Source organism: Fulmarus glacialis, unplaced genomic scaffold, assembly GCF_000690835.1.
Source record: "Fulmarus glacialis isolate BGI_N327 unplaced genomic scaffold, ASM69083v1 scaffold14219, whole genome shotgun sequence".
Lineage (NCBI taxonomy): Eukaryota > Metazoa > Chordata > Aves > Procellariiformes > Procellariidae > Fulmarus > Fulmarus glacialis.
In genome coordinates this window covers 54,036-65,527 of record NW_009233989.1, presented here as the reverse complement: position 1 = coordinate 65,527, position 11,492 = coordinate 54,036, and the positions used below count along the sequence as shown (strand labels likewise).

The 11,492-nt window shown below is 47.1% G+C and overlaps 1 protein-coding gene across 1 annotated transcript in view; it reads right to left on the bottom strand.

Moving 5' to 3' along the window:
• The window catches only part of NRF1 (nuclear respiratory factor 1), a 51,319-nt gene that overhangs the window by 3,701 nt on the left and 36,126 nt on the right, over nucleotides 1-11,492 (bottom strand). Inside the window, 1 exon segment of the mRNA XM_009585510.1 lies at nucleotides 8,599-8,655. Coding sequence (XP_009583805.1) covers nucleotides 8,599-8,655 — 57 coding nt within the window.

Below are 11,492 nucleotides of genomic sequence, written 5' to 3'. Positions count from 1 at the left end.
GAATCCGGCACCGAGCGGCACAGACCACGGCTGCGGGCTCCTGGCAAGCAGGAAGATGCAGCCGAGCTGTGCGATTGCTTTCCCTTTGTGAAGCTGCCCAAAAAGCCCCTCTGGAAGGAGTGGTAGGTGAGACACGAAGCCCAGGCACCTCCGTCCCCCTGCAGATCACCCATTCCTGGCCACCAACCTCACCTACCTGCCAGCACCTCCCGTCCTTGGCAGGGACGAGGAGCCAGCTCCAGCCGGCCGGGTGCAAGGACAGTATCTACGCCGGGAGCTGGGACAGAGCCAGCACCGAGGTCCTGCCTCTCACTTACCTGCAGCATGCCAGGGAAAGACTTTTTTTGGTGGAGGATCAGCTGGCTTTGCTAGGAAGGAGGCTATGGCATGGGCAGCATTGCCTGCCAGCCATGGAGGGGAATGGGTCAGGACACGAGGGGTGGCCAAAGGAGAAGGAGCGCTGTGGCAGGCCCTAGGGGTTGAGATGGCCACCATGAATCAAAGGATTAGAGTCGATCGACTCTGAGACGGCTGCGGCTGTACTCTAATGCCGGGTCAGACGATATTAGTGGCTGCATTTTAGCTGGGGGACTGTGACGGGCCGTAGGAGATAATGAAACTCCTGCTGTTTCAGCAGAGAAGAGGTTACAGCTTACAGAAGAAGAAGGGTTAGGCTCTACCTGTGACCGGAGAGCCACAGGATTCAGAAGCGAAAAGTCATGCGATGGCTGATAGAGACATCTTACCTGGCACGGAGGGCAGATCAGCAGCAGCATAAGAACAACCATTTTGATCCTAAATTGCAGGAGACTGCATTAAACCACCACAAAGGGCTTTGGAGGAGAAGGTTGGGTGGGTGGGATGATTCAGTGCCCTGGGAATTGGTGTTGAGTTCAGCAGCACCCCGGACATCCAGGAGTCGATGCTCAGGAGACCGGGGTCATCAGTGCCAGTTTCTGCCTTGCTTTAACACCTCTTCACCCTTGAGATTAAAGCAAGTGCAGCACGAGGAAGAGATACTACCAGTCTCCAGCTGTTGGGCACATTCCCAGTCCTTCAGGATCTGGAATACTGTCCTACTCAGGGACACAAGACATCCTGTTTTTTTCCCGGTATCTTAGGTTGAGTCCATTCCCCAAGGAGCATCCTTATCTCCTGTTCAGTGTCTGGTAAAGTGGCTCAGGCCATCTGCTAAGGTGCTCAAAGTACAGATAGCTAACTAGCCAAGCAGATGCACTCTTCAATGCCCCAACTCCACGAACTGGTTACTTCCTGACCATAGATGAGGTGAGGTCTACGCTACCCTGGCTGTTGATACAGCCCACCGCTCTGTTATTTGACCTGGAGACAAGTGCTGAGGACTCATTTGCCAACATCCCCTGTGGCTCCACACCCAAATGCCAAGAGACTAAATAAAGTTTATTCGGTGGATCTCTCATTCCAGGTGTAAAGCAATCATACCAGATGTATGGTTGGAAGATGGGTTGGAATGGCAAGGCAGATTCTACCACTATGGAGGTCCCTTCAGTGAGGAAACCGTAACAACCCAAGGCAACCTTGGACTAAGCTCTGTCTGAAGCTGGACTGTAAGCATCAAGTTGTGATCTGGCAGCAGATGGTGTGAAGAGCCTTGCTGCCGTATGTCCTGTGAATGTTTGGTATGCTCCCATTACGGCAGCAGTGTGAGTTTTCAGCTGGACAGTCAGGTTCTGCAAGCCTTGAAATGCACCCTAGAGTAGAAAGGTCTTCACTGATACCAAGACAGGAGTTGTCTCAACAACCTTTATGGACAATATGGACACCTAATGTAATACTTCTGAAAGCTTAATCCTCACTTAAATGCCCAAAGACACGCAGAATGGCTGGGACAAACTGAACAGTGTGTAATCTTGAGGGACCTCTCAGCTGCCAGTCACTTGCTGAGTGAGAGATGTCCTCTTCCCAGCTGAGATGGGCTCCTCTGGTGAATGTCTTGGCATGGCCCTCTACATGATGGAAAGGACCTCACATGTAACGTTTTCTGTGTGAAGCTCAAACAGGAACACAAGAGCAAAGTCCTGGAGGATCAGGAGACAGGAACCAGCCCCGTTCTTGACCAGACAGCAGCAGCCACTGTTACCATCTTGAACATCAACTCAAGAAAGGAAAGAGTCTTCTCTTCTTTCAAAAAGTGCAAAATCCTCTTCTTTGGTAGTATCAACTACAACAGAGAGCTGATCTCCTGCCAAAGGAAACTCCCGTGGGAACAGCCTCTGGAAGGGAGGGTTATGAGCAAGCAAAAGGCAAATGGAGCAGCATTACCATTTGGCTCCTGCATCAGGGAGCCAGGAGTCTCAAGCAATGCTCAGCCCTACTCTGCGGTACCGAGCCAGCCTAACCCCACCGAGAGGGGGAAGGAGAAATGGTGCAAACTTTTCCAGCACACCCTCAGGTGTGTTGAAAGGTGAAGGAAGAAACTGAGAGGGGTGCTGTTAACAGAGGTGAGTTTATGGTTGTAAAAGCTGTGAAGCCACAAGAAACACTGCTCTGAGTGCGGAGCATGGAGGAGTAAGGGGCACAGGTCTGGAGTCGCGAAGTAGCACAGAAGTATTGCTCTTGGGATTTCTTTTACGGGGCAAAATAGAAAAAGCACAATGACTTCAGCGATCACCTTGGAGCCCCTGACAGAGCAAAGGACACCATCTGGTTTTTAGCTAGGCAACATAATCTTATGAAAAACCAGGACCCCAACCGAGAACTGCATGTCCCCTTCCAAAAGGAATCCAAAGCCCATTTCAAATCGTCAGAAGCCATGAGTCACAGTCAGCCGTAGCTGGTGCTGCTCTTGGGGATCCACTGGCACCAGAAGCACACTCCGCACTGAGAGAAAGCATATCCGATGCAACGGATGCCAAAGTTGATACATCTTGCTCTGTTCTCTTGGACACCGAAGGGTTAAGTGCTGAAAGTTGTCAGGTTTATCACTTGCTTTGAACATCTGCAAGCACTGCAGAGTCAGGAGACCATGGTGAGCGGTCTTACAAGTCCCTCAGACCCCTGCTAGAGCTCTGAAGGCCTTACAGTGCTCACACCAACAATGAAGAAGGCTAAAAAGAATGAAATTTCCATTGGACTTTCTTGGCCGTTGACCACCACCTCATTCAGAAGGCTTTGCTTGCTTCAGTCTTCTCAGCTAGCACTGAGGGGAAACTAGTAGGAACTTGGCTTAGCACAATCCCGCCGTATTATTTCACGGTAGATATTCCTGCAGCTTCTTTTTCCCCTCCTCCGGAGGCACGGGGCTGAGCAATCCAACCAAAATTCCTGTGCTCAGGAATGCACTACAGGGCCCTAGCACACAGGTCAGCAGATACCATCTCATTGCTACATTTTGTTCAGAGCCAAAGGCGACTTTTGAAGACACAATGGAAGAATTCTTATAGACAATTCAAAATGGCCAGTGTGCAGATTTTAATGCACAAAAATCAAGCAGGGAAATGCATCGCTAGAGGATCTCCAAACAATGAAACATTTGCCCTCGGTGGGCAGCACAATGAAAGGGCACTGGGATGCTTTTATCTATATACATAGGACAACCTGTAAATACCTCAAGATGCAAATAAGAAGGGAATAACCTGATCATCTTTTCCACAGTGGGACAGAACAAGATATGAGCTTGAAGTGCAGCACAGAAAGTTGCACTAGATATTAGAGGGGGCGGCGGGCGAAGAGACAACCGCTAAACATAAGGTTAGTGAAGCTCTGGAGCAAAGTCTCCATCACTGGAGGTCTTTTAGAGCCAGCTAAGACTGATGCTGGCTCAGGCAAGGGGTTGGTGTAAGCAATCACTTGAATTCCTTTCAGCCTAGTAATGTGAACAAGATTTTGCAGGCTCCATTTTATGTAAAGAAACTTTGGTCCACTGATGGTAGAGTCACCAATAAGCAAATCTGAGACAGCACTAGGACATACTGGACAAATCAGTTAGCACTAGAGGTATTTCTTGACAGTAAACTTGGTTCGTAGTCAACCACGGGATACACCTCATTCTCCCAGCCATGTACAATTTCTTTTAGCAACATGGCAAAACAGAAGGGACTCTGTTACGCTTCACTGCTACCGGTTTTAAAAAGAACAGTCATACAAACAGGATATCGAGCAGCTCTGTCCAGCTGTTTGCAGTCACATATGTGTTCTGGCAACAAGGCAGGTATCGTTGCCTACAATAAAGGTAGCACAACCACCAGTACTTAAATAACTGCAGAGCAACTGTGTCCTTCAACTGAATCCTGGAGCAAAATCCTCACCAAAACAGATAACTGCAGTGCTGGAGACTACCTGGTGTGTTACCACTAAAACAAAAGAGCACTGTTCAGCATGCACATTAAAAGCTCCCACAACAGATTTTTATTAAATCCACGTTGCTTTGCATGGGAACCTGGCTTGCCAAGATTTCCAGAAATTATCATCTTGACCACCTCCCTTTTGGGGGACTGACTCAAGAGGCCTTCAAGAGGGGCAAGAGGGGGGAGGGACAGGCAATGGGCATGAGCATGTATTTTCAGAAAAACAAAACACATCTCTACAAGTTCAAATCACACCAGCTAAAATGAGTGCTCTCAAAGTCACGTTACCCTGAAAAATCCTCTGACCGTAGAGAAGAAACATCCGCAAACTAGACGTGTCCCTTAAGATACGAGGTGTTGACGTGACACCATGGATGGGATTTCACCCAAAGTCAGCTGCAGAAATCAAGCATTTCAGGAATCCTACCACACTCAATGGTGACAAAGGAAGCAGAAGACATCTCTTAACACAGGCACCTACTTTAAGATAAGACGAACTGTCTTCTGAAAGCATGCTCCTCTCTCTCTCTGCTAGAGCATCAATGACTAACTCAAATTAGATGTCTCTTAGGACAAGGTGGTATTTGGAAGGATTTTCACCATCAGAAATGGCTTACTGACAAATTACCCATGCAGTGATTTAAGCTCTGGGAACTTTCTAGGCACACAACAGCCACAGCTCTTCCCTATACATCCTCTCTGCCACTCATTTCAAAACACAAAAATTGTTCCACCAAATGATAATTTGAAAAAAGCTGCAGTCCTTATTCTGCTTGCTGACCACAAGCATACCTCAAGATCATCCATCATCTGTCTTTTCAAGAGCCGCTCCGGTCAAAACCACAACAAAGAGAAATGTAACAAGGCACCTGAAGTTTTGATAGCAAAGTTGAGTCATGGCAGCTCGCAGATGGAGCACTAAAGCGAGTGTTGCAATCTAGTAGGTTACATCATAGCCTTGACTTTTCGTTAGAACAGAAGATAAGCACAGGAGACAAAACAAGATGCAACATTTCCATCAACAACTGCATGGGATGTAGGAAGGACAGTTTAGAGCCACTATTTCCTTCCCTGCATCGGCCCCATCTTCATGATCACATCTCAGTCTCTCAGACTGTCCCTGGGTGTCACCTACCTGCTTAATATTGTCAGTGACTTGTTCTTTCCTTAGCCTTGGCTCCTCTTGTTCTGTTTCAATGACCTTTCCTTCTCTGCTCATTCAGAGCAACAGGAGCTGCTGTCTCAGTGACCCATAAAGCCTGGTTGATCTGGGACCTCCAGACCTACACCATCCGAAAGGCACGGGCCAGGATGCAACACCATGCTTATATGGCTCAGTGTTCCTCCCACTCATTTAACTTCAGCAAAGACTGCTAGATGCTTGGTATTTTGCGTTGTTTTAAAAGCCAAGTTTGGATGTTTGGTTTTTTATTTATCCCCAAGTCTCAGTCAGAGAGGAACCTTCCTTCTCTAGCTGTGAGAGGGCACCTCATTGCACTAGCATCTTTAATACATTTCTATTTTCTTCCTCTCTACAAGGAGGGAAGGGTCACAGCTTAGCCAAGATCTGAAACACCTTTGGCTTAATCTCCCTTATTTCTTGGTCTTTTACCTTTGCCTCTACAGCAGAGGAAGACAATCCATCCTTACAAAGGGACCACTCGGTTACTTGTGGCTCCTTTCAGCAGACCACAGCAGGGCAGGTGTGTCTGCACCTCCCACTTCGTTCGATATACAATCCAAGAGAATACATAAGCCCAGTCTTCATCCCAGAGAGATGACCTAGAGGACACCACTCTCCCTTGTCAAATGACTAACAAGATCCCTGAAGATGATTCCAAAGCTTTTGGGGGTTTTGAGTTTTTGGGGTTTGTTTTGGGTTGGTTATTTTGGAGTTCTTTTTAAGTTGTAGTACTTTGAGACAAAACCACTGGGGCTGGGATTCCTGATATACAGGAGTCTCTGTTGCTGGAGGGGACAGCCCAACCTATCAAGTGACATACAGATGGGGACTCAGCTATGGTCATGGAATTATCTCCTCTGGAGCCCCAGCATTTCCATGGAAAGAGGAAGACCCCAGTGAGCCAACCTGATACCCAGACTTGTCCCTGGCACAGCAAGGACCCATAGTCTTCAAGTAGCGGTAACAAACGTCTCCTTCACTGATGACACTTCACAACTGCCATGCACCTCTGTCTTTGCAGCCCTTTCCTGACATATCAGAAGTCTTCCATCTGCAATCATCTGCAGCGAGGACAGTAACATAAGGAAAAACTTGCAATTATTTTTAACATTGGAAATGATTAATCTGGAATCCCGGGTCTTCTGTTTCATCCTCATTTTGATGTAACTGAAAACTTCCATGGATGGAGTGCTGGGGAAAGAAGGCAAAGCAGCAGTCTGGTATCCTGACGGTGGATTAGCTTCATGCCTTCAGCCCTTGTGTCTTACGTAAGGTTACCTGTCCCTCCTTCTCCCCTTCATGAGGTGTTGAGGGTGAATTTAGAGCTTGATAACAGGACCTGGACATCGGCTGAGGAAGAATAAAGCTGTGTTCTGTTCAAGCTCCCTTCTTACCTAGACCTCACACACTAGTGCTGGGTCCCCAGGGTAAGTCACCCTAAAACCAAGCCAATTTGGGGTGTAGAAGAGGCGACAAAACACGCGAGGAGTGTGTGTGTCTACCTGTGAAAGAAAGCTTTTTTACTGGACTCCACAGACGAAAGCTTAGCGAATAACCCTTCTAAGCTTCCTTGATCGGCTGGCTTTGCTGTGGAGTGAAGGGCACACCTGATAAGATTAGCAGTCTATCATGGTCAATCATGTATATAGGAAACATAGTTAAAAATAGAAAAAGTACAGCAACCCTTAATGTCTGCTCAAGTTGGGATTCCCTTTCCTCACGATCTGTTTTCTGTTAATAAAACAGATGGAGCAGACAGGCGTTATCAGTGCAAAGTTTCTCAGAAAGTAGAGATAGGAAACACCTAAGAATAAATTAGAGTCTCCTCCTCTTACGAGAAATCAGATATTAAGCCGATGATTGGACAAGCGGGCAATACAGCACCTTAGAGTTTCTGGACAATCATCTAACAGGCATCCCTATTACATTTTTGCCATAAACACTTTACTGACTTGCCTGCTATGCTATAAACATCCACAGGGGTTCTTCCAGAGGAAGAACTGCGTATCAAGACTGATTCTTATCCTACCTTCAAAAACAGCCTTTAGGGTCCTGTATTTCCTATATGGTTTTATTAAATGTTACCGTGAGAATGAAGGCAGGGTACCATTTAAAATTGATAAAATGTTATATTACTTGAATAACAAAAGCCTGCTTTAGAATAAAGTCATTTAAATTTAATTATTTTTTTTTAAGCACTGAAATATCTTATATTCTAATGAAGTAGATAATTATTTGGCAGAGTTTCTGCAGGAACAATACTCTGGGCATCCTTGCAAATCATAAATAGCTTGCAAGAGGAATGCAGTTGCATATGAGAAGTCAGGTGTGTCCAGTCCAAAAGCTGATGGACTTCAGCTGGCAGAAGCGTCCGTGGTCACACACACACACAAGCTCTTGTATCTACCCTCCTGTGCTGTGTGACACACAGGACAGCCTGCTTCTTTACTTAGGTTTCTGCTACGACGTTCAGCCTATAGTTTCTTAAAGCTGGTGGGTGCTGAAAGTATATTTGTGGGGTTTTCTCTCCTTTACTGCTTTAACTCTGTCATGTCCATGACCTTTAAAAAGCCAAATTTTACAAATCCAAAAATCACAACATCCCCACAACCCCATCCATCACCACAGTACCGCTGCTTGAGTGTTATTAAAATACAGGCTCTGAGCCCAGCTCTGTCCTGCTCCTCACTAATTCTTTACTTAAGTAACAATTATGAGAGAGCTCGGCTTGCGTAAGGCTAACAGGATTGGGGCGTGAGATATTAGCATACCCCAGAGGCATGCGCACCTCTACCCCGCAGCCTGAACAGTGTCCAGGCACAGAGCAGCGGCTGAGACAGCCATTACAAGATGCCTGGATGTAAATATATATCGACGTCTGATACCTTCCCCTTGAAAGTGTGAAAGGAGGCGTATGAGATGGGAAAAGAAGGGGGGGGAATAAAAAAAAAAAAAAAAAAAAAAGAAAAAGGCAGATAGATATAGCCCCTTTAATCCCAAGAAACACCACATAGTCAGGAACCTAAAGGAACAAGTGGCAATACCAGCTAAATCCCATTATTCCAACTACCACCACAAAAATCCACTCACCTGATGAACTCTCTGCTAGGCTCCACTTGCAACCTGAATAGTCTGCTGCTAGGAAGCCTGACAATAAAATGCAAGTGTAAAAGGCTGAACAAAGGCCAAATACTACAGTTGGGGGGGGGGGGGGGGAGGGCAATAAGTGGAATAATTAATGTATTCATACGAAATACATCCTTTTGCTTACTAGGTGAATTAAAAAATTAATGTCCACATATGAGTAATACCCCAATATTAGGCACAGTAACTTAAATATTCCTACCTCTACACAGAACATTACGTGCATAAGTGGGAGGTAGAGTAAGTGGGAGGCAAGTATAAGATAATTACAGATATTGGTACTGTATTTTGCAAATATTTAGATGAATGGCTTAATTGGACCACAGAGGCCCGATGAGAAACGGCTGCACAGAAGTGCGAGTAGTAAAATCCATCTTGGAGAAGCTAAGGCCACCTCCAATAAAGCTCTCCACTATTCCCCGAGTAATGAGGGATGAGAAATGAATGAGAAGCAGAAATGGCTGCCAAAGTGGCATTTCTATGTATCCCAAGAGCACGAGGCTAGAAAGTTCATGAAATCCAGGCACTTGGCTTCATTGGTCTCTGAAAGGAGCTCAATGTATTTTTAAGGCTACAACAGACTCAGACCTCAATGAGTTTCACAAGTTCATACGCTGCGCGATAGATCACATGTGAACACGAACATTAGCGTATACTACAGAGCATTTAGCACACGGAGCTATAAAGCAGCTATTGTTCTGGCAGTAAGGTAATCCGTAACCAGATAGTCTCTGGCTTCATCTAAAAAACATTTTCCCAGCATTTCCCTGACTTGTTCAGCGGGAGCCTCTCTGCTACAACAGAGTGCACATTCATGGCCAACGAACGGGTCCAAAGTGATGGGTTCTTTCCCCCAGCGCCCCACTCCCGGCCCCCGCACCTCTTCACTGGGGGAAATCGTGGTCTTAACCCAAGAGAGGTGACATGAACCCAGCCAAGAAAAGTGCGCAGTTTTTGGAGGAGGACAACGCCTCGGGAAGGCGTTCAAAGTTTTACCTTGCAGAAACGGAAAGCTGCAACTCTGGTGTCTCTGCTGGAGCCTTACCTTATACTAGTTCCCGCACTAGCTACAAGGAGGTAAGCACTCTTCTTTTTTCCTTGGGGGGAAAAAAGGGCTAGATGCACAACTTAAGGGTCCTTTTTTTCTCTTCTTCAAAGCATACCCTTCAAATCTAGCTATAAAAGCATCCCTGCCACAAACCAGCACACACCCTTGTTGCAACGGTGTTAAGTGTCACAGTGCTTTGGTGTCTGCAGCCTGTCTTCTTTATAGGACAAGGGACCCATTTGGCACAGATCCCCCCCTCGTCCCCCCGTGTAGGACCTGGCCCATCCTCAGCAAAGTAAGCAATAAATCACGGCGAATACACGACTCAGACGTGGAACGTATCGTGTAAAGAGCAAGTTTTTACAGTCCACATTCCTCCTTTTTTCGCACACCACCGTCTTCCACTGCCCGGGCTGCGCGGCAGGTGGGATGGGTTCCTACCTCTCGCTCCCGAGAGTACTTATTCTTGGTATGCTACTGCCTCTGGCAGATTCCTCCCTTTTAAACTCTGCACATCTGTTGATAAAAAAAAAAAAAGCTTGGACTCTGGCCTGGTGGCTGAAGGCACAGAACATTTGTGCATCCGGGCAGAGCCCGAGCCATGCAGGCTGGGTGGTAGGAAGCCTCTTTGCACGCCTAGAGAAGGCAACGATGGGTGCAGGGAGAGAAACGATCATTCACTTCGCAGAAACCAGGGGACTTCCAGGTGTTTTCTCCCTGTGGGTCTCCCCCCGGGTGCGCAGGGGCCCGCAAAGGGGAGACTCGTGGCACACGGACCCGCACGGACAAAAACTGCAAGAAGAATCAAGCAGCCGCTTGTGTAACAGCCTGTCCTGTCGCTTCCCGGGGCAGGACAGAACAGGTCAGAAACCGCTTCCCAAGAGCAAAAGGAGCTGTGGTGGCTGGAGAATCCCTTCTGCTTTGCATCTGCTGTGGATGATTCAGACCGGAGTCCCGCTTGCTGGCTGCAGGAACAGAGCTGGCTGCTCTGTCTCAGACCGCAGGTCCGTCTGGACCAGAAGCGAGAAAGCATGTCTCTGACAGCAGCAAACAAGCAGAAAGCCTAAAACCCAGCCAAGTCCAAGTCTTGTTAATTTGCCGCAGGACTTCAAACCTCTTAACACTTAAATCCTATTTGGAAGTGCGACTCGGACCCTTTTTTGCAAAGAAAATGTACCAGGAACCTGCGAGAAGATGTGGCCGAAGACATCGCAAGGTATCTGTGGGTTAGAGCAACAGGAAACAACCATGAGCCAAATTCACTGGTGGTGTATAATGGAACACAAACACCCCCAGACGCTGATCCCTCTGACTTCAAAGGAGTTGAACATACTATATTTATGCCAGCAATAAAACTCAGCTTCCATTAGCTATACGTTCATCGTTTAAATGCAGTGGTCCTGTCGTGCACACACCAATTAGAGTCCCCTAATGCTTGAGAGTACAAAGCTTTTTTTTTTTTTTTCTTTTTGATGGCAAGGGGTGGAAGGGAAGAGATCAGCCGGCTCAGGGGAATAGCAGAGAGCCTTTCACTGCGAGGTCTCGCGTTCAAATCTGTCATAGGGCAGCGGTAACAGATGGCCACTTCTGAAGGCTGTTCTGTAGCTTACATGAAATGAGGGATTGTCTCAGGCCACCGGTAGACAACTTATTGAAGCCACAAACACACTGCTAGTGGTTTCTGGCAGAACCGGTAGAGAAATCGAGGGATTACACGGGTACGAAGCAACTGCTGCCTACCTGATCAAAGGCACCTCCTTCCCGGAGGGAACTGAGGCAAATTGCTGGCAGC